A 24,825-nucleotide genomic window follows, 5' to 3' on the forward strand; every position below is an offset into this window, starting at 1 on the left:
TGTGGCGTGACGCAAAGTGACATTTGAAATGCCCAGGTCACACCCCAGGTAGGCGCACGAGACACTGCCGGTACAACCAGGAGCGGGAGTGAGAGAAGAAGCGTACGTAAAAGGAACCAATAGAGTTAAGTTGTGGACTAATTATGATTAATCCTTGGCTCCTTTGTCCATGGTAAACTAACTGAATTGTTAATAAAACAACACTTGGCAACGACGGAACTTCTTTTTCCCCTTACATTTATGTTGATGATAGAACAATTTCATAAAAAAAATGTTTGACATCAGCGAGGTTCGAACCCGCGATATCCGCACAGATAGCTAACGAATGAAGTCTTCTGCCACGGCGACATTAGAGAAATTGTATGAAATTAATAACTAAATATTAACTAACATCAAGACTAGGTGCTTATCTGTTTATGAACTGCGAAATGTGTTTTATGTAATTTTTATACAGTATGTTACTCTAGTATGCATTCTAGTATTTGTGCAGTACTTGTTATTTTGTAGCTTTTCGTTCAACGAAACAAACAGATAGAAAATAAATTACTATTATCATGATCAGGGCTAAGTTTGCTCATAATAGTCCCGTCAACATGGGCAAGTAATATTTAGGTGATTGAATGTGCTCGAGTTGGTCCAAAATGAATGGTATACTTGCCCCGGGACATTTATTTCATAACCCAAATCCCAAAGTGCGAGGTGCACGTGCGAAAGGCTCGGAGAACATAAATTGCTTCACGCAGGGCCGACTCACACGGTGTAGTCACAGTTGAGCATAGAGTTCCTGAATATCTCTCAAAATACCTTTGAAGCATTTTAGGTGCTATAAATGTTGGACATGGTTTAAGTATGTTCGACCACTCGGACCCCAGTGTCTAATCGTTGAAATGGTCACCAACCGTTCTCCACAACGATGCGCAACTAGAACACGACCCGACAGAGCTTATCTTGTAGTAGTTCCGAAGTGTTTAGAAACACACATATTAAAGACTTCTTATTTCGTTTAATCAGAAGTAGGTATCAATAACACTTTATTTTTAAAAAAAGTAAGAAAAAACATGAAAAAAATAAAAAGATTACAAAACACTGTCATTCGTGACCAACTCGAATTCTGGACAAACCGAAGTCTTGTAGCAAAAGGTTTCGGAGAAGATGCGAGTGGTGACGAATGTATCAGGCTTAGTGCGGGGGTCATTATCGATTCCCCTGTGTGTTCCACTCTAATAACCTAAGACATGCATCTCTTTCCTCCCAAAATGACACGCCGTTATGAAATTGAAATACCATTCAAAGCGGCACAAAACTCCACTCACTCACACGTTTCATTTATCATCATCATAATTATATATAGGGGGTACGGGTGGCCTAGTCGTCTAAGGCGCCGCTATTCGCTGTGCAGAGTTGCGTCCCTTGGGCACGCCCGGAACCTATGATTGTGGGTTCAAATCCCGGTTCGCCCCGATTATGTTTCTAGGTTTGTCAGCACCACACCCGTGCTCGTGGGTTTCACCGAAGTGGTAAACGTGTAAATCCTGCATCAGTTCGGGCTTTCAACGGCCTCCCACATAAGGCTGACACGCCGTGATATAACTGAAATACTGTTAAAAGCGGTGTTAAACCCAACTTACTCACTCACTCACTATCATAATTACAGAATGCCGTTATAAAACACTGGCTAATGGATGGTGGGTATCTCCTACCTTAGCGGCTTCCATTCGCACCAGTCAAATCTTGGGGGTTGTGTAAAAAGTGTACCTGGGAATTAAAAGAATAGAAACTATTCCCGTACTTGTTTCAGTTTTGAAATCAGGAGGAACTACAGAGATAAATACAATGCGGGTTGTTTGTTGTTTAACGCCGCACTCAGCAATATTTCAGCTATATGACGGCGGTCTGTAAATAAATGAGACAATCCAGTGACTGATATCATGCGCATCTATCCACGCAATGGGGATACGCTGACATGCATCAACCAGGTCAGCGAGCCTGACCACCCGTTCCCGTTAGTCGCCTTTTACGACAAGCATAGTTGCCTTTTACGACAAGCATAGCCGCCTTCTACGACAAGCATAGTCGCCTTTTACGACAAGCATAATCGCCTCTTACGGCAAGCATGGGTTGCTGAACACAATGCGGTATTACCAACTTGTGTTTCTTATATTCTGAATATTTATATTTTCCAGGGAGATGAACCTGGAGAAGAGTAAGGCCGTGGATAAAAAAATGACATTTCAGAAACGGAAACAGCCGCAACAAGAAGGCAAAAAGACAACGATCCGTCATCTTGAACTTTGCCTCATGGGAGCTGTGGACGTAATAGGTATGTAATAACAATAGGAGTTTAGCTTCTTTTATCGTACACATGTGTTGCATAAACAAGATAAATGCTACATGCATTCTAGTATTTATTTTTCTAACAATAACACTATTTTATAGCAGATCTGTACAATCACATCGGATTTTGGTTTTTAAGAAATGTTAAAAAGTATTTCAGTACCTTCCATCTTCCCGAGGCAAGAGAGTTAACTGACTTTAAAAGTCCAGTTTCCACCCTTGCCGAACTAGGCTGGAATTCCTGGGCTCTATCGTAGCGCCACCAGTGGCTATTACGAGTTATGTCCCTTCTGGGCTTCTCCTTTAGACCAATCAGATTCCACCTCTCGTATCACTTGCGTTTGTTTGAAACAAAACAGTGGCGCCCACATCTGATCGATAATCATTGTCTATGTTGTGATAAAACGGGTCTTACATCGCGCAATGCGTGAGCACCTTGATTAAAAACATGAAAAGATTTGGAAAATATCTGTTTTGACAACGAGTTGGCGGTGCTTTGCGAATCCTGCAATCGACCGAAATCTGCACGACATCTCTACGAACCGGGTTTCGATTTCGATGCACGATTTTGATTGGACCAGCCTAGTTCGGCAAGGGTGGAAACTGGACTTTTTTAGTTAGTTAACTCCCTTGCCTTGGGAAGATGAGTACCTTCAAGCTCAGGTCAACTTTTAGATCTGTTGTTTGTTTGTTTTGTTTGTTGTTTAACGCCGCACTCAGCAATATTCCAGCTTTATGACGGCGGTCTGTAAATAATCGAGTCTGGACCAGACAGTCCAGTGAATGACATCATGGACATCGATCCACGCAGTTGGGATCGATGACATGCATCAACCAAGTCAGCGAGCCTGACAACCCGATCCCGTTAGTCGCCTCTTACGACAAGCATGGGTTGCTGAAGACCTATTCTTTCCCGGGTGTTCACGGGAAGATAGGGGACACAATAAACTGAAGGAAATGTGCGTTATGAAGTAGAATCAAATGACAAATGTTTTCTGTATAATTCAGTGGATTGAGCTTGCTTCCTTCGTATCTGTAGTCTCGCGAGTGAACCAATAGTATATTTTCCAAGTACATGTACGCCAGATCGCCTCCGTGGTCTAGTGGTAGAGCGTCCGTCCGGAGAGGGGAAGGTCGAGGATTCCCGGCCGCGTCATACCAAAAGAGGTTAAAGGATGGTACTTGTTGTTACCCTGTCTGGCGTTCGGCATTAAGGGGCTAATAGGGTCGGCTCGGAGTCAGTATACTGTGTCTGAGTGGGGTATTCATGTTTAACTGCGGCATGGCATCTCAGTGGGCTAGCACTATAAAATCGGCGTTACTACGGACTAGTACAATCAGACACACACACACACACACACACACACACACACACACACACACACACACGTACGTGCACGTCGTTTTATTAGTGCAATAAACTTGGACGCGACGTTAAACCCCATTTCACCTCACCACCTACATGTGCGCCAGGAAGAGATATTTTACGTCCGTTTCTTAAGGTTCATGGAAAGTAATGTTTGAAACATTGAAATTGTTGATAAATGTTGGTAATATTTTTGTCGGTTCATAAGTTAGATAAAATACTTCCCCTCGGATTTTATGAGATTTACAATCCCCGGATTAGGGTTTTAAATCTCATTAAAAACCCTCGGACTTGTTTTATCCAACACATAACATATCTGTCTGACTTACTCACTGTTCCCGGCAGGTGACTTAGAAATGGCGCTGGGTCTCTCGACGTACGCCGAAAGCGTCATCTGCACACAGGAAGCGGAAGTCTACCAGCTTGACCAGCGGAACTACGACCGTCTGATCGAACGGAGGAACCCGCAAGCCATCAAGATGATGAAGAACATCGTCCACACCAGGTTGAGCCTCCACTTCTCCAGACTGAGCGAGGAGAAGCTTCCTCTCTTCCGTTACTTCCTCTACACACTGGACGAGAAGGAGAAGAGGGATAACCAAACAGAGCAAACAGCGTCCCCGGAGAAGTCCCCCGAGCCTGGCTGGAAGGTGGACAATCTTCAGAAGGGACCACTGGTCAACCTGTTCGGACCGGGCAGTGTCTTCTATATGATCAGAATGAGAGAGAAGGAGAAGAAGAGACGTACCCAGAGACCTAAACAATTCGGGGGTTCAAAGTTCGGGGTGACGTCCCAGTCAAAATTTACGTTTGGCGCTCGCGCTTTACCTGAGGTTGGAAAGTCAAAAGCGAATATCATTGAGGAGTATGAGAGACATGAACGCTTGCCTCGACCGGAGATGTCTGTAGGGCATAATCCTTTTATAACGGAACCCGGGAAGACACCTACTCCAACCTTTCAGAACGGCCAGTCTCAGTTTCCTCCTAAAATCACGTACCAGGCTGTGGATGAGGATCCGGAAGATCTGCTCCACGAGTCCAACTTGTTTCAGGTCAATGACAACAAGGGGAGAGAATCCACGACCACTAGGCAGACGTTGTCGCCGATGTTGGGGGAGGACGCCGACAGTGGGGACGAGGCGGCGTTGTCAATCGGAGACACGGCGTTAACTCGGTTGGAGGAGAGGATCCAGGCTTGGCACAGCAGCTTGGACGACCCGGAGACGCGGTCAGCAGGGGTGAAGAGAGCCGTCAAGCTACACCGATACCAAGGGATGTCGGTACGTGAGTTTATCATTCTTCTTTTGTCGTTTGTTTGTTCTTTTGTCCCTATCGGGGGCGTGATGGGCAGAGTCTTTCAAAGCGCCGAAATTCGCTTGCAATTTGCCTCCCTTATGCCTGGCATAATCCGATGATCGCAAGTTCGAGTGTCAGAATATTTAGGATTCTTGGTTTGTCAGCGCCAAATCCAAGCTCGTGGGTTTTCCCAAAGTTATTATCACATTAGACTTTATCACTTAGGGATTTCCTTCCCCATTATACTAACACGCCGTAATTAACGGAACTACTGATAGAGAGGGATTAAACCCACCTTGTTTTTTCGTTCCGACCCCATATGGTCTTTTTGGGGATTTATAACTCAGTTGGTATGTCAACGGTATTTGTACTGACTCTTAATTCTGCATTCTCAAACTTGATGAAAGTGACAAAAACAAAGAATTTATCGGATCTTTCTTCATCCGACATATCAACCGATTGAACATGCTGAAGCCTGGAGTAGATGCAATTGCATACTTGTGGCTGATACTGGTTAAAGCGTTCGCTCGTCACGCAGAAGGCCTGGGTTCGATTTCCCACATGGGTACAATGTGTGAAGCCCATTTCGTGTGTCTCCCGCCGTGATAATGTTGAAATGTTCCTTTAAGCGGCGTAAAACAATACTCACTGCACACTTGTGTTGCACACGGGTATATTTATAAAGGTGTGCGAAAGTGGCCATATTAACAGTTTTACGTCCATGCCGCCGTCTCCGAAGAGAGAGAAAGTGATGTAAGCTCGCTAATAGTCTGGAACTTTTTAAACCTGTTTACCTGCCTGTTTACACATGCCATTATCGGGAATATGAGCGCATGTCTGTCAGTGTCTTTTTACACGTTAAGTTTGTTGTTTTCCGAATAATAGGTCACAGTGCCCGTCTGTCGCCTGGGCGCAAATAGATTGTTGGTTTGTTGTTTAACGCTACACTCAGCAATATTCCAGCTTTATGACAGCGGTCTGTAAATAATCGAGTCTGGACCAGACAATGCAGTGATTGATATCATGAGGATCGATCCACGCAATTGGGATCGATGACATGTATCAACCAAGTCAGCGAGCCTGACCACCCGATCCCTTTGGCCGCCTCTTACGACAAGCATAGTCGCCTTTTACGGCAAGCATGGGTTGCTGAAGACCCATTCTACCCCGGATCTCCACGGGTCGGACGCCAACAGAAGAGGGTGTAGTCAGGGCCGGAGACAGTGCTCGTCATACACCCAGGTCGTGGCAAACTCGTTGCTTGTGCTATCAACCACTGGTTTGGCTGGTCCAGACTCGATTATTTACCGGCCGACGTGACAGAACTGGAATATATCTACGTTACGTATCATTCATTCACCCACTCAGTCTACGCGTTTTATGGCTGTATGGTATGATTCATGATTTCGAAATATTCGGATTGATTAGTAACCTTGGGCCTTAATTGCAATGTATATATGTATATATATTTGTCTGGAAGATTGATATACTAGAGGTGCTATTGTGTTTGTACACAATGTCATAACGCCCGACAGGACGTCACGTCATGTTCTTGCGGTGCAGGGGAAAGAGTGATTGTTGCCTGCCATAGTATCGTGGTGTTCGAGAGCTTGTAATCTTCCCGATGCAAGGGAGGTAACTGACTTTTAAAGTCAAGTTTCCACCCCAGCCGAACAAGGCTGGAATTATGGAGCTATAATTTGGCTGGAATGACGATATCGACATCCGGTTCATAAACAACATGGCAACTGCTGTGCCCAATTCGTTCGATTGCAGAGATTAGCAGAGCACCGTCTATTGAGCGTCGACACATTTTTTCCGAATCTTTTCATGTTTTTGATGCTCAAGTAGTTTGATGCACTTCGCGAAGTTAAAAACCCCTTTTATTACAATCAAGATCTTTATTATCGATGAGATCGTCTTGACTTGGCGTCGCCATTTATTTAAAGCAAATGCAGGTGATATCAGAGTGGAATCTGATTGGTCAATAAGAGGGACATAGAAGGGACATAACTCGTAATAGCCACTGGTGGCACTGCGACCGAGCCCAGAAATTCCAGCCAAGTTCAGCAAGGGTGGAAACTGGACTTTTAAAGTCAGTTCACTACCATGCCTCGGGAAGATGTGAACGAGTTTATGTTTTCAGTGTTGTTCAATGTTCAAGGAGATACTGTTTGCTAAGCTTTTCCCTTGAAATTATCGACACAAAAAAATCCGTTCATCAAAGGTTCCAATTGTATTATAATTGCCTTTCGTGGACTTTGAATCTACAGTTTTGAATTCGAAGACGCATAAATCTCTGACATTTTCCTTTACATAATATAGACCTACTATAGTATTCTAGACTAACACTTAGTCAATGAAAACATGTCTTTAAAATAATAAAAAATATTTTTTCGAAAGAAACTTTCCTCTTCTGCTGTTTACTAGACTTGGTTAGTTTGATAAATATCAAATATCATATAAATTCCACAGTCATGGTGCAGGACTAGCAACATTCGAGCGCCAATCAATGCCTATCAGCCACTCGTAATAATAGACAAGTAAACACGTGCTTGATTGAAACTATTTATGTTGTTCACAGTCAATGTGTATGGTAATATAATGGGACTCGCCACCCACTTCCGCGCGTCTTCAGACATGAAGACGAATACAATGATTGTACGTGAAGAGCTCTTGTAATTTTCTAAATTATTTCCGTTCAACCACGTTTTTACACCATTTAGTGTACGTGTGTGGGTTATAGATGCAGAGAGAGGCACGTATCAACGTGGATATATAATTGAAGAGTTTAGAGCTAAAAGGGGCCAAAATGCACTTTGGCCCTTTTTGCATATTATTGCATAAATAACATCTATGAGTTCTTGTCTATCTGTAGAAAAAATATTGAATGGTTTCATTGATGCGTTTTTGAAATATAGCTACTTAAAATTCTATAAAAGGGCCAAAGTCAAGTTGCAAAAGGGCCAAAGTCAGTTTGTTAGATTTTTGCCCTTTTAGCTCTTATTTCCGTGTGTGGTTGAGACTGGTTGTCTGAGAGAGATTTTGAAAGTTTGGAACCTCATTGTTATATTTTAACTATTTCAACAAAGTTGGCATTAGTTTAAATCATTTAAATGTACTTCAATAGTATGTGTTTGTACTTTCAGTAGTAGTTTATCAATCTCACATGTTAAATCCCATACAAATGCCTGAGGGTAAAAAAGGGCCAAAATACAGACATTGGCCCTTTCCACCCTTACACAAATTAAAAACGTAAGTTTATTTCCTTTTTTGTAACAACATTTATATCTCTGCTGTCAGAATGCTTTAATGTCCAGGAATTTATCGGTCAAAAAAGATTATTAACATGCATAATATTATGTGTTTTCATCACTTTTCTCAAAACAGACCCAACATTTGTTTTGCAAGTTATTATAAGACACAGGAATGAATTTCATCGAAAGTATTGTATCAACTTATGCCAGTCAAAGACACTGGTTATATACGGGGCAGCCATAATATTGCGTTTAATTCATTCATTCGTGTTTCAAAGAATTAGTTAAGGGATAAATTAATATTTACGGATATAAATATTCTAAGAAATATATAGAAATATGGGGAAAGAACAGACACAGACGTACAAGTATGCACAACTATATACTTTCTATTTTCTTTTTTTTTTGTTAGCTCACCAGGATCAAAATCCCACATATGTAATTACGTCCATACATTTTCAATTTACTCTTGGAATTGGCTGAAGGGAATACCCTAATGTCAGGCATCACAATGAGATTCAGATTTGTTCATAGCGTTAAAATCAATTTTTTAGCTCACCTGACTAAAACGCATGGCCGTCCGTCGTAAACATCCTCCCCTCAGAAACCTATCAATCAGTGAAGCAAATGATGACACCCCAATTTGTTCAAGCTGCTTTAAATCCAATTTTCAAAATGGCCGCCTGGGCACCCATGTTGAAAAAGTTCACTCGATCATATTTGTACAAAATTTTATGAAATTTGGTAAATGTGTGGTAAGTAGTTGGACTCAACGTGTTTGTTTCGATATTTAAATTTTGACTTTGGTTTGACCTTTGCACGTCGACAATACCGGAAGCTGAAACTGCTTATAGACATTTTTACCCAGTCCTGGGGCGGTGGGGTGGCCTAGTGGTTAAAGCGTTCGCTCGTCACGCCGAAGACCCGGGTTCGATTCCCGACAGGGGTACGATGTATGAAGCCCATTTCTGGTGTCCCCTGCCTTGATATTGCTGGAATATTGCTAAAAGCGGCGTAAAATCGTACTCACTCACTCACTTCTCAGCCCTTTTATTTCAAAATTTGAAAAAAATGGAATATGTATAATGAGTATTGGGGCTCAACACATTGTCCCGTTTTTCACGACAATTTACATTTTGATCTTTACTGGACCATTGCATTTTGATCATGTTTTTTTTTTATTGGTGAAAAATTGTGAAACTCAATTCACTGATCTTTAAGAAACCACAAAGTCTACGGGTTTGAAACATTGATTCTTTAAGTACGTAGTTGAGAATCTTCTTTAAAGAAACCACGTCACCTCTGGTATAATTGAATTTTCTTTTCTTCCATTTGGTTAAATATGTAAGCCTCGTCCTCCAAGTAAAAGTAAAGTACACAGAAAGTTGATACTTTAATGGGATTCAGATAATTGAATGTAGATTGGGTTCTCATAGTATTAAAAAATATATCTCATTTTAGAAACAGATGAAATTGATTTGCCTAAAACTTGTGTAGATAATAATGATTTTAAGTTCGTGTGACACTATCATCTGCGCATGTATAAAAATGTTAACGACAAAATGCATATCAATGTGTATTAAGTCAAACGCCCCTGGTGTCCAGACCTTAAACACTTTTCTGTGTTAAACACAATCCTAAACATTTTTAGATCGCAAACACGTTCAGACCTGAACGCGTTAAACTTATGTGACAAGGAACGTTTGTGTTTAGGATCTAAACACATTTCTTACAGTGTAGCGAGCAGTATTGCACGACACTATTTTCCAAAGTATACCTTGTTTGAAGACATATGTTGGCGTCTATTCTTGTTACCTCCCAATAACCCTTACCCCTCTCCTTAGCAATCTAAGAAACCCGAGACTTTGTTAGACTTTGAACTTAGACATTTAGACAGAAATATGGAGTTGCCATGGTATCGCTAAACATTTGTGAACCTTTGCAACACTGTTGCATGTACCCACCCTCCTCTCTTTCGTTACTTAGAAATTAAACAGTACGGCTTTGAACAATGGTCGACGTAGGATATGGCTGTTTTAGGACCACATAAAATAATAAATTTGACCGTTACGTAAAGCCTTGAAATGTTGATGAGAAAAATATAAGACATTTACAAAAATGCTGACATCGAGGCTTTCTTTCTTACGGTACGTCTGTGATTTCTGGTATGATCAAGTACTTACGAGTGGATAAGAAGGGGGGAAAATGTTAAAGTGAATATTATTTTACGAGCAAGTCACTTTGACCCAAAACATATTGTGTTTAGCCACTTCGATGAAAATACCCCAGTGTGTCAAGGACTCGCTCAAGTTTAAATATTACAAGCGCCTGTCATTAACTAACCATTGCGGCTATCAGATCATCGTGCACTAATCTTTAAAAAAAATAGTGACTTGATAATTAATGGTGACCGGAGTAGGCGTTCCACACACGTTCGAATTTTGAGAATATTTTCTGATTACAAAATGGAATTACATAATGAAGAATTTCAAAGTAAGGATAAGTAAAAAACATGGTAATTTCGCCATCGCGTGTTAGGCGTTCGAGTTTGACTGTGTGAATCCACGGTTCAACTGATGTGTCGTGTTATCACCGCCCGCAGGTCACAGTAGAGGCTAAAGCAAAACATGCAGCAATCATTTCACCACTCCACGAAAACTGTCGAGACAGATGTATTTAGGGCTGACAGTTTCCTCAATATTCAGATAGTCTTTGGATAAAGCAGTGGGAGCAGAAATTACCCCAGTCTATTAGGTCTCTTTCCGATTCGTTCAAAACTCAGTGTGGTCCAATTCCTCATTAGGGACCGACACTAGGGTGAGGCGAACAAAGATGTTTATCACACAAGACATCCAACATGTCCTGCTCAATATATATTTTTTAAGTACATGTCAAAATTATTTTTCCGACTCCGAGAAATTGGCTGCCACAAAAATTACATTGTTGCAAGGTGTTTTTCTCCCAAAAAATATTCAGACTCATAGTTTTTCTTAAAAATTATCTGGTTTTGCAGCTGTACCTGAAAAATTGTCCTATCTCCAAACAAAATCCAAGTAAGATTCGACAATGATGGTCGGGTGCTGTATAGCGCGACCTTGCTCATTGCGTATTATTTTATTCAGACGGCGGGGATCGTTGGTGATATTATCAACCATTGTTTTATCAAGACAAGACTCGATCATTATAGGCCGCAGTGATACAGCTGCTTTATTGCCGACTGCGATGTGAAATAACATTCACAACCGTTTCGGTTACCGTATCCGACGTAATAAGCGCCCCCCTCTAATAGGCGCCCACGGCGATATTTGCTAATAAATTGGCTAGTGAACAATCCCAATTAGCACCCTTTCCAATTGATCAATGTATACAAGACTTATTTATTCGCGTAATACACACTCGTGTGTTATATGCACCCTTAATTATGGGGAATTTAATTTTGGAAAAATATATCTGTCGTACATAAACATTTCAGGCTGTAAGCATAAACCACGAAATTTATCTTTCAACTCTTTTTTTTACACCAAAATAATATTCTAATAAGAGCCCCCTATTCCTAATTTTGAGAGCGCCCTGGGCGCTTATTACGTCGAATACAGTAAGTCAACATCACACATTGACTACCTTTATAATCCTTTTCGGCACAGTGTTCTCCTGTTTGTAACTTTCATCAACGTGGAAAACGTCTTATTACCTGTGTCACATTGGACTGTTCTTCAAAATAATGCTGACACTTCGATAAACTGAAAAACTGTTCAAAACGGCGTTTTACCTAACTCACTCACTCACTCTTCACCAGGATGAGCGAAAGCCAAGACCAGGTAACAAAGTTCATATGAGGATGAGGGATACGACACGAAGCGTTGCATTCTACACCTACCGCAGCGACGACGACGATGCGACGTCAGACGCTGACGTTAGGAACAGGGCATACTCCACCATGGCAGGTTCTTCGTTGTCAAGGTAACGTCAACGTGTTGCCATGGCAATGTTGTATTATTAGAAGGAATATTTATGTATTGTACTTTCTTTCACGGTTTCAAAATGTGTCGTATATGTTTTTTCTATCTTGTATTTTGTCTTTTATCTGCCATACATTTATTGCTTCATTGTGCATGTATGTCTGTCTGCCTATGTATACCTAGTGTAACGTGGCTTCATTAATCACAACAATATAACAACCCAATCTCATTAAAATCATATCTTAGTTCTCGCTACTGGAAAACAAAGATCTGAGGACATCCCATTACAGGTCACGTCAGAACGACCTTTCGCGAACTTTGACCCGCCAATTAAATGACCAACAAGAAATCAACATAAGCCAATCAGAAAGAAGCTTTCTCGAGATATACGACCTTTGTTTGAAACTGGCGACTACTCTTTGAAAAATAGTTTTGATTTAAAATGTGAAAACTATACAAAAGAACAATCTAGGATGTGACATTCTGGGAAAAGACATATCAGTACGGGCTATGCGAAAGTGCTTCCGTTCAAATGTTCAAATGTTTATCCTATTGAAGCAAGAGACAGACGATGATTTTTGACAGATTCAGTCGTAAAGCCCATAATTGTCGTTTGGAATACCCCGTGTTGAACTGTTTGTGCTTCGAGTAGGTAAGCGACACTCTGATTGGTCGGATGAAAGGTCGTTCTGACATGACTCGTAATGTGTCCTCAGATCTTTGTTTAGCGGTAGCGAGAACTGAGATTTAATTTTGATGTGCTTGTATAACAACCGCCATTACACCCCACAATACGCAATTCTTTGCATGGGCCTCCTGCATGAATTTAACGCATGCGCATTGTGTTTCTGTTGTCAGTACCCGGATATATGACCTAGTTTCTGAAGTGGAACATAATCCAGGTGTGTTTTGCTTGTATTCCTTGTCAGCGCGTCCTTTTATTGGACTGCACTTATCTATAACGTTATATAGCTTCTGCAGATTTACTGGGTCTCGTGAAATATCACCATCGAGTCTCCAGTGTTTTATATCTCCATTCTGTTATGATAAAATACCCTTGACTGAGATGTCCACGAGTCAAATTAAAAAAACACACCGTTTAAAAGGGACCCCTTGATATATAGGATTTCAAATATTGGATTTTACAACGAAACATTTTGAACTTCTTTCTTGAGTATTAGGACAAGGGGAGGACGCGTCCTCATGCTACAAGATACCCCCAGTTGTATTTGAAACGCTACACAATAACACGAGTCGTTACCTCCCATACACAGAGTTTCTGTAAGCAGTATCCTGTAATTTGATTCGATGGCTGATTTTAGTGTCATGTCATACGAACTTGGCCCAGTCGTCTAAGGCGCCGCGATTCGCTGTGAAGAGTTGCGTCCCTTGGACATGCCAGAAACCTATGATTGTGGGTTCGAATCCTGGTTCGCGCCGATTATGTTTCTAGGTTTGTCAGCACCATACCCGTGCTCGTGGGTTTCACCGAAGTGGTAAACGTCTGAGACCTGCATCACTTCGGGCTTTCCTCCCACATTAAGCTGACACGCCGTGATGTAACTGGAATACTGTTAAAAGCGGCGTTAAACCCAACTCCCTCACTCTGATTTGAATAAATACATCGAGGTCTCGTTCTGACAAGGCAGCGATAATATTGTAGATCTCTGCCGAACATAAGTTCAGAAAAGGAATTTTGATTGGTTTCTCATGACCGAGTGAGTGTTAAGTTAGTGACAAGAGCGCAGATAACGCTACTTTCGAAACGAGGCTATGGTGGCGGATGGCCCAGGGTATATTTAAGAAATAAGCGACGAGTGGGCGCAGCCCCGAGTGGTTTATTCTCCCTGTAGTGTTTTATTGTACGGTAAACAACGACCACGAGTCGTGTATTTCTTATATAAGATATCAACAGTATGTACAGCGTCTTTCAGGATGTTCATAAAATGTACAAGCTTTAAATATAGTTACCCCTATTTAAATAATGATATTTCCCTGAATACAATCCGCCGGACAAGTCCATTTTATTCTGATAATTTTCACGTTGATGATCTGTACCTTTTCTCCCAGTACCGACTGTCACATCCCTCCCGCCATTAGGTGCGATCGTTCAGTTACTGCGTTTATCTCCGTTGCACATCTACATCTTTGGGGGGAAATAATGTCGTCCATTTTACAACATCATCAGGTTGCGAGCGCATTTCGAATCTCCAGACATGACGTCATTATAGAACAATGTTTTATCGTGAAATAACCACGCTTCGTTCTCCATTGGTCGTTGCGATCTATCGCGTAACTATCTTCTATGTCACAACAGAATGGACTTATGGTACACTGGATTATCGAGGGTGTGGTTACATATGCTTTGTATTAGTGTTGTAGAATAATTATATACTCTTTATCTCTATCATTGCTATATTAATTTAACGCAATAATGATATTTTACCATTTCACAAAATAGTATTCAGCATCAATCAGCCTTTGTGTTTTTCGTTGTATTTTTTTCCAATGCTTCTCTTGTTGTCTTTAACAGAGTCCACCAAAAAACTCCGAAAATCCGCCCATTCTAACTCTGGGCGGAATTCACGACGCCGACTCACAGAAAAGGTAAGCTGGAATTGCAACTGGAGTGGAACGTGAATTTCCTGGAAGTAAATTGTGGACTAGATTGGAATAGGTTTCGAATGCTGCATTGTTTCGGCTGTGAGAGATATTTTGTGGGCAATAATGAAGCAATAGCATGGCGGGTACAACGAGACTTGGAACCTTAAATGAGGATTCCTACCCGGGTCTTTGAGTGACGAGCAAACGCGTTAAAGACAAACCAGTGATTGAAAGCATGAGCTACATCCGTCGGGGAACAATGACACGCGTAGTCTGTCTCAGTACGCTGAGAATCAACATATATACGACAGTGTGTTGGATAGACCCGTAGTCAAAATTAATTTGTCATTTGGTGAGTTGGGTCTAGTGCCCTTTGAACATTATTTCAGTTCTATCACGGCGTGTCAACTTAATGTTGGAAGGCCTACAAACAAGAATAAAAATTATTGGAATCTGGGATTCGAACTCACGAACCACTAATGCTGTCAGCCCCTGTGGAACTCTATGAGGCAACTGGGACACCCAACCCCCCTTTCTCTGACGTGTATGTAGTTCATCTTATGGTACATGTAAAAGAAACCATCAATTTTATTTTAAACCAACTTTCCTGATAAATCCCAGAGTATATACCCGAACATTTCTTATATCCCGAATATACCTTATATCTGTGTATTTGTTATATCCGAAAATTCGGTATATCCAAGCATTTCTTATGCTCTGCTTTATGCAGAGATTTCTATTGGATATGGAAACATGTTTATCGCTTTATTATTATTATTAGTGAGTGAGTGAGTGAGTTTGGTTTTACGCCGCTTTTAGCAATAATCCAGCAATATCACTGCGGGGGACACCAGAAATGGGCTTCACACATTGTACCCATGTCGGGAATCGAACCCGGGTCTTCGGCGTGACGAGCGAACGCTATTATTATTAGTGTTCATCTCCCGAGTATTCGGTATATCCGGGTATTCGATCGTTAACTTTAGCCACATTGTTTCTAAATATTTACACATCAAGTGCAACAACTTTCCATATCAGTACACTAAGGTCATTGTGGTCGGCGGGGTAGCCTGGTTGTTAAAGCGTTAGCACATCACGCCGAAGCCCCGGGTTCGAATCCTCACATGGGTACAATGTGCGAAGCCCATGTGTGGTGTCCCCCGCCACGATATTGCTGGAATATGGCTTAAAAAGCGGCGTAAAACCATACTTGCTCACTCTTTGAAGACCATTATCCTACTTTACAAAAAGAGAGGATATGTTGCTTTAAAAAAACACCTCATATTTTATTTTCATTTCATTTAACACATCACGTTATTCATCATTGAAACTCACTGACCTGTCAAATAGTCTCAAGGATATCATTATATTCCCACTCAAAGCTGAAAGCAGTTTTGAAACACGAGTTAAGATGTCTACACACTGTCGTAATGATAATGGCCTTCTTGTGTTAATGTAATAAACGGGTTGTATGATCCTGAATGTATTTGGGTTAATATTTCTGCAAATCATTTTCACGTCGTTAGTTTCTTATTCATAGTATACTCAACGTAATATTTGTAAAAATAAACATGCGCGAATGAAATGAGTTTTAGTTCACCCGGGGTCACTGGTGATAAAAAATTTCGCCCCTTTGGGTTCGAATCCCAGATTCTCATTTAAGGTTCATTGGTCTGCCAGCGCCATATAACATGTCACACCTTCACTGCCAGCTTTCTTCCCACATCACCATGACACGCTGTGACGTAACACAACCAAAACGATTCTGAAGTACTTATTAAAATATCGAAATGATATGGCTGTTTACTGTCAAACACCGCCCCTCTATATATGAGTGAGAGAGTGTGTCATGTTGTGCCGTTTTTAGCAATATTCCAGCAAAATCAAGGCTTCATTTAGCCCTGTGACCGCCAATAGTTCCTTGAGGATACTGGTGGACTGGTAATTTAACCCCTTATGCTTATGTGCTTCTCCCAACTAGATAGGGAAACCTGCTGTGTAGAAACGTCTGTTATTGTTTCTGGATCTGAAGCACAGGGGTAAGCTGTCCATGCCAAACCGGAAGTTGATTTGTTGTCTTGTTTGTTGTTTAACGCCGCACTCGGCAATATTCCCGCTATATGACGGCGGTCTGTAAATCATCGAGTCTGGACCAGACAATTCAATGATTGATATCATGAGCATCGATCCAGGCAATTGGGATACGATGACACGCATCATCCAAGTCAGAGACCATCCGATCCTGTTAGTCGCATCTTACCGGAACTACCATTTTCTCACTGGACAGTAAAAAATGTGATTTCATCCGAGCTCATGGCGCATGATTTAGGCAAGTGTTTATCCCTTTTAGTTCATATTTTGAACTAAATTTTACTTATATCAAAATTTTATATCTATAAATTTTATTTATATCATGCACCGAAGGGCTTCCTGGCCAAAATCGTTTTAGTGTTTATGTGAGACACTTAATAATAATGCCGTGATATTGCTGGAATATTGCTAAAAGCTGCGTGAAACCACACTCACTCACTCACTCACTGTGACAATTGTAACTTTATCAGGCTATTTCAGGATTTATATCAATGTATAACCTTTGTGTGATGAATATATACCGAGATATGTAACAAAACAGAAACAGTACGTGCTGATGGTAACTGGTTTCACACTTTCTAGTTGGTAATTGTTTATACAAGCTGTGTATTTTGACATGTAGCTTGACAAAACCTTGTTCTGTCTTTCCTTGTTCCTGCTAAAGATGACGCCATGTTGAGGATTTTTAATATCCCATTTGCTGATATTTACCATTGCTGATACTGATCACAGTGAATTCTTTTCACGTGCAGGCCATATTTAGACGTGCACGCTTTCACAAAATGATTCACACATTAACTCATGTTTCGTTCTGACGTGGGTGCTTAAAGGTGAGGGTCTGGTGTTAAGTTACACACATGACTAATCAATTGCCTCGATGTCCGTGGTTCTGAAAGAAAAAGAATAATGTCACATTGGTACAAAAGACGCCACGAGAACGTTGCGTGGCAAACCAATGAAGGCCACATACTAGTATCAGGTCAGATGGTAGTGGGGGAGATGTCTGCCAAACCCACGTATAAGTACTTTCTAAAACCTGAAGACATGTCCATTCGGTTGTTTTTTTCAACTGGAAACCAAAGCTGCTGAAGGACATCTTTCTTTATATTCACAAAAGGTATTTGAGATCATCCCAGAAAAGAACGAAGTTCAAATATAGTAAACTACGGTTATAACGAACTTAAAGGGACCACTAAATTTAGTTCGTAATAACCGGAGTTCGTTATAAACACATATGCAGCATAATTCCAGCAAATGGACGGGGCCAAAAAACAGTTCGTTTTATCCGTCAGTTCGTTATAAGCGTGTTCGTTTTAAACGTAGTTTACTGTATGTCAAAACATTTGATTTTTCAACTTCCCGCTATCCCACACGACAAACTTAGGGGAAAACGCCATTCTATCATCCATGGAGCCACTGTTAGTTAAAATGATGTCCTGAGTTACATCTCTATCTTTAGAGGTTAGGGACAAATTGTCTTAAATGAAAGCAAATGCTATCTGAAACGGACTGAGAAAACAGTGTGGGAAATGCTTGAATTTCTCATTGATATAGCATGTGAAATGAATATTTATGGATAAGGCATTTTGGCATAAATTGGACATCCCCATAGGCACCAAGTGCGCTCCCCTTCTGGTTGAACTGTTTCCTTATTCGTATGAATCGGAATGTCTTCTCGGATTGGCAAAATTACGACAAAGGGATGTGGACAAGAAGAACTTCAGCTTTGTTGTTCCAGCTATATGACGGCGGTCTGTAAATAATCAAATCAGGACCATTCAGTGATTGACATCATGAGCATCGATCTACGCAAATGGGATACGATGACATGCCTCAACCTAGTCAGTGAGCCTGCCCACCCGATCCCGTTAGTCGACTTTTGCGACAAGCATGGATTGCCGAAGACCAATTCTAATCCGGATCTTCACGGTTTAAGCTTCAGATATATCGACATCTGATATTGTTCGATAATTGTTTAAATAACCACTGATTTACCCACCTGGACTAGCAATAACAGAGACCAGTGCAACGGACTCATCTCTTTCACATTTAGATCTATGCATAAAGATTCAGAGTGACAATAAAACTATCCGCAAGATTGTAAAAGGGGTGGCTTCAACTTTCCCTTTGTGTCGGGCAATATTCGAGCAGCTCCAGCCTACATGAATCTAAAATTTCTGAGGTACAATCGAGTATTTTTTTCTGCAAAGATTTCAAGAGGGTCAAACGACTCTTGCTCAAACTCGGCAAAGCTTTCACAAAGTTTTATGGTGGAGGACCTTTCAAAAGTTGACGCATCAGTGACAACAACTTTTAAGGTGAAAACGGTTTTTGACTTTGCATGTGTTTGTGACTGGTGCCACCGGTGTGACAGGATACGCTAACCCTTTCGCGAGCGCCTTCACTATTTATAGTGATCATTAACTAATGCTTATATAGTCGAAATCGTACAATGGACTGTTTTTAGAAGATTTTGTTTTTTGATTTTGTAATTGTGTTTTTGTCGCTTTTATTAAAAAAAGAGAGCGAATGTGGGTTATTGTTTAATGTGACATGAGGACGTTTGCAGCTCTTCACGGGCAAAACAAGGTACCGTATTCGACATATTAAGCGCCAAGGGCGCTCTCAAAATTAGTTCGAAGAGCGTAAATTTCGTGGTTTATGATAAAATGTTTATATACGACAAATATATCTTCCAGTATTTAATTGCCCATAATTGAGGGTCCATACATCAAACGTATTATGCACGAATAAACAGTCTTGTGTACATTTATCAATCGGAAGGGGTGCTAATTGGACTGTACATTAGCCAGTATATTAGCAAATATCGCCGTGGGCGCTTATTAGAGCGGGGCGCTTATTACGTCGAATACGGTAGTTGAAATGCTGTAATTTTTTATATTCTAAGTTTACACGAGATGTCGGTCACATGACAGCAATATTGACGTTCATAAGTGTATGAACGGCACAATTTGACGTTCATATGTCTTTCACGAGGCCGTATTCTTAAAATGGCGTAAACACTGACGGACTACTCCCACATTCCTGGGGGAACCCTGGGAATTCCCTAGCACGAATAAACACAGAAGCGTTGTTTCTGATCATTTAGATCCTTTAATCTTGGACTAAGCGTTTTGAGCATACTTTGGAAAAGTCAGAGAGTTTGATTGCATGTCCGTTTAAGGATGTCCTCTCGCTACAACCCATCTGAGAGAAGAGAACGAAGAAAAGCAGATTCAAACTACCATAGTATCGACTCGATCCGTGTCTAGACTACAGTGACAGTGAGTGAGTTGGGTTTAACGCCGCCTTTAACAGTATTCCAGTTATATCACGGCGTGTCAGCTTAATGTGGGAGGAAAGCCCGAAGTGATGCAGGTTTCAGACGTTTACCACTTCGGTGAAACCCACGAGCACGGGTATTGTGCTGACAAACCTAGAAACATAATCGAGGCGAACCGGGATTCGAACCCACAATCATAGGTTTCTGGCGTGCCCAAGGGACGCGACTCTGCACAGCGAATCGCGGCGCCTTAGACGACTGGACCACCCGTGCCCCCACTACAGTGACAGTCTAAGAAATATATGAATGTACCTTAGCTTCTATTTGACACATCTCTACAACCACATTTCAGTGATCGGCCAATTTATCAATGATGACTAAAACATGTAACCGCCATAGGTTCATTAACAACTTCCGAAATCTCTCCTGTCACGTTTATCGTATCGGCCATTTTGACGTCTGGTCCGAAAGCCATTCGATGCATGATACAAGTTCGATTAAGTATAAAAATGAACTAAAAGTGTTGAAAACGTTCGTAAATTATGCTACATGTGCTTAGGTGAATCTGAAATTTTACTGTCCAGCGAGAAAATGGTAGTTGGTACCTACCAACGTCCTGTTTGGAATGGACAGCGTCTACACCTGATTATATTTACTGAAAACTTAAATCGGTGTTCCCCAATACCACCACTGAGGTAATGAGAATCGTTCGTTACCCTGGTGCAGTTTATGTATAATAAGTTTTTTGACGCATGAAATGATCACTGTTTCTCTGCAGGAATCAGTCTGATGTTTTTTCCGTGTCCACGCTTTATGTATGCCCTGTGATTCGATTGATTTTCAAATGAATTTGTTATTGCTGGATTGCAAATGCCACTAATTACACCACTGTTTTAAGCATTTTCTAAACTTTGTTCACCATGAATTTTGTAATGGTTGTCAAAGGATATTAATATTTTTTGGAAGAGCAAAACATCAGTAGGATGTCTATGGGACTGATAATCATGCTACAAACCTCAAATATATGCGGACATGCCTGTGAATCAGGTGCGTGATACGTTAACGCTGTTGTCATGACAACTATAGTTTCTTCCTGAATTTCGCAGTATTTCGTGAAAAAAAATTCACAAAAAATAATAAGATGTAATCAGAACATTTTACGATGCTTCCTGTAAATTTTTTTCACCAAAGATTAGAGTAAAATTCATGAGGATTTTTTTTTCGTAAAACTGGATTTTGTACAGTCATTTATTCACGACGTAGAGCAATCTGCCTGTCAACTGCATGTCATATTATCTAAAAGGGTGACAGTGAAAAAATGTTGTAGCTACCTACAGGAAGGGAACGCAGCAAGAAGTGGTGATGTGACATGTCGACGAATACTTCTTGCGTGTGTGCATTCAACTCAAGATCATTCGAGTGTTTTTTATCTTGAATTAATTGGAACCTTTTTTTCAAATTATGTATGTTGCGTAACCGGTGGTTCAACTATTGGTACGCAGAATATTGCGATTGTACAGACATCGGTAGACAGGGGCCCAGTTTAATACGTTCATAACTCCACCCACCGTTGAAGATGTCGATCGTAGGTGAGGTTATGTCGATCTTCGGTGAGATGATGTCGATCTTAGGTGAGATGATGTCGAGCTTAGGTGAGGTTATGTCGATCTTAGGTGAGATGATGTCGATCTTAGGTGAGATGATGTCGATCTTAAGTGAGATAATTTCGATCGTTGGTGATGTGATTTCGATCTCAGGTGAGATGATGTCGATCTTAGGTGAGGCGATGTCGATCTTAGGTGAGATGCTGTCTATCTTAGGTGAGGTGATGTCGATCTTAGGTGAGGTGATGTCGATCTCAGGTGAAATCGCGAACTTAGCTTCAAGCCGTCGTAAAATCACACTATAATTACTTTGCGCAAGTAGAATAGGATTTAGCTATGGTTTTGACTGCGACAGTGACTAGCTGTTAGCCATTAGCTAAAGATGCATGGTAATTGCGACTGCTGTTTAATAGGCTCGTAGATGGAGGTGAGGTGTGATTGGTGTGTGTGAGTGAGTGAGTGAGTGAGTGAGTGAGTGTGTGTGTGAGTGTGTGTGTGTGTGTGTGTGTATGTGTGTGTGTGATTGGTGTGTGTGTGTGTGAGAGAGAGAGAGTGTGTGTGTGTGTGATTGGTGTGAGTGAGTGTGTGTGTGTGTGTGTGTGTGTGTGTGTGTGTGTGTGTGTGTGTGTGTGTGTCGAGTTTAGATTTTTTTCAGCTGCAGCTACAAAACCAGATATGTTTTTTTTTAAAAGAAAGAGTTTTTTAGTTTTTTCAGAGAACATTGCAACAGTGTATTTATTGTGGCAGGATTTTTTCCCCCTCATCAGTCGGAAGCATAATTATTTTTATTTTCAGGAATTTTCTGGGACAACGTATTTTGTCGGATAGAAAAAGGCCCCCACGCTCCAAACCCATCCCCCTGGGCAACTACCCACCGACCTCACTACCCCACCCCCACCCCCACCCCGAATTTCAAATGGTCGGTCCCAAATTAGCTCCTTGGCTAGAGTATTACAGAGGTGTTTCTGTTGCAGAAGCCGAAGAAGCAGTACACTGTGGAGGAATACATGGCGTTGAAGCAGGAACTACGCCTCCGACAGATACAGTACAGATCCTTCCTCCCGCAGAGAACTTCCTACACCGTGTTTTAGTTGGTGAAGACAGCGCCGCCATGCGATGGCGCTCTTGCTGAGTTCCGTTAGCGAGCCCTTAGAACGGTGTGATGGGTTCTAGTGCTAGACGACAGTCGAGCCGAAAAACGTGTGCTTGCAGCCAAGTCAAGTTGACATGCATTTACTCGTGGACGTGGATGAATATGTACAAGTCGATGTATGCGAACTTGGGAGAATACGTACATGAGTGACTATCCTCAGATGGCCAGTGCATAACCTTTTTGTAACGATAAATAATATGACCCATTTGCTACCGTAGACAAATGACGTCACCATCTGCACCTCTCTCATAAAAACAACAACAAAAAGACTTCCCATAAAATGGTTCTCGCACACGAGCGTAAAATGACTGGACGGTTGTTTTTAGCGTAGCGTCTTTCGATCCCGGCTCTACTCGGAATAAGTCATCATCATAAGGGTAATCATCAAAAGGAATCGAGATGTGGTACACATAATAATCAAGGATGTTGAATTACCCATCCGAGGAGTAACGACATTTTAAATATTGCAAATCGATCCACATTAGTTTGAAATTACATCCATTTTAAAATCCCACTCGTAGCTATTTCAGTTTAATCTTAGCATTTAGGGGCATTTAGGTGATCATTTATTTAACCAGATGTGACGTGGTACTGTAGATTGTCCTCATCTACATGGTCATTTGTAAAATGATATTGACACCGAACCCATTGTCATTAGCTCCCCACAGCCATGCTAACAAAGGGCCATGGTCAAATGTCCACTTTAAGTGGACACGGTCAGTATTAATGATGCAGCATTATTTTCTATACACACACATATATATATATACATAAATTATACTACTTTGACATTTATCTCTCCGGCAATAAATAGCATAGATTCACTGCTCTGTGTTATGCGTTTCATTGAGATGTCACAAGTTTTATGTTACCATTGAGGGGTATACGACAGGTGGCTTCACGTTCTGCCTCTATCCACGAAGGCTGCATAGTACACCCTTGACAGGTTCCATGCTTGTCGGGGCGGTCGGGTAGCCTAGTGGTTAAAGCGTTCGCTCGTCACGCCGAACACCCGGGTTCGATTCCCGACATGGGTACAATGTGTGAAGCCCATTTCTGGTGTCTCCCGCCGTGATATTGCTGGAATATTGCTAAAAGCGGCGTAAAACCATACTCACTCACTCACTCCATGCTTGTCGTAAGAGGCTACTAACGGGATCGGGTGGTCAGGCTCGCTGACTTGGTTGATGCATGTCATCGCATCCCAATTGCGTGGATCGATGCTCATGACACCAATCACCTGATTGTTTGGTCCAGACTCGATTATTTACAGACCGCCGCCATATAACTGGAATATTGCTGAGTGCGGCGTTTGCGACAACAAACAAATAAACATAGTCACAGAGGGTGTCATGTATCGATTCATGAGGGAAATCTAGACGATCACATCATTTGGCAGTGTACCACCAAGCTTTGCAAAGCCTCAGTGCAACAACTTTTAACGACATGTAAGAGGAATTGGAAACACACATTCGGAGTTCACAGGGACATACAGGTAATTTAACATACAATTCACATTCACGTCCAAATTAAACAAATGAACTGTGACATTTAAGAATTCAAGTCCATTCTTATCATTTTTTTATATCTATTTTTACCTCAAAGGACGTGGACCTTGATCAAAACACAATCATATTTATAGTATGTGTGACTTCACGTTTACACTGACAGCCAAACAACAACCAGCTGTATCGCGGAATAAAATAGTTCCTCAAAACGAGAAGTGACATGAGCTTATGTATGCTCAACAGGGACAACTTTTGTAGTTTCTGCAAACAAAATTAATGTACTCAAATAATATCCCCATTAGATGGGAAAGGTCTGTTAAGAACTACCTTAATGAGTCAGTCACAATGACAGCGCGTCGTAATATATTTA

General features: G+C 41.2%; 1 protein-coding gene across 4 annotated transcripts in view; it reads left to right on the forward strand.

Annotated features, from left to right (window-relative positions):
* Positions 1 to 23,771, forward strand: part of LOC124140546 — a 56,609-nt gene extending 32,838 nt beyond the window's left edge. For 3 of the 4 annotated variants that reach the window (XM_046508176.2, XM_046508177.2, XM_046508174.2), the window contains exons 8-13: positions 2,184 to 2,320; positions 4,046 to 4,980; positions 12,050 to 12,213; positions 13,071 to 13,114; positions 14,746 to 14,819; positions 22,769 to 23,771. In XM_046508176.2, the coding sequence (XP_046364132.2) occupies positions 2,184 to 2,320; positions 4,046 to 4,980; positions 12,050 to 12,213; positions 13,071 to 13,114; positions 14,746 to 14,819; positions 22,769 to 22,885 (1,471 nt within the window). In that variant the 3' untranslated portion in view covers positions 22,886 to 23,771. The remainder of the gene's footprint in view (positions 1 to 2,183; positions 2,321 to 4,045; positions 4,981 to 12,049; positions 12,214 to 13,070; positions 13,115 to 14,745; positions 14,820 to 22,768) is intronic. The other variant, XM_046508175.2, reaches the window with a different exon arrangement.
* Positions 23,772 to 24,825: the final 1,054 nt, after the last annotated feature.

This window comes from Haliotis rufescens, unplaced genomic scaffold (genome assembly GCF_023055435.1).
Source record: "Haliotis rufescens isolate VD_foot unplaced genomic scaffold, xgHalRufe1.0.p SCAF_6, whole genome shotgun sequence".
NCBI lineage: Eukaryota > Metazoa > Mollusca > Gastropoda > Lepetellida > Haliotidae > Haliotis > Haliotis rufescens.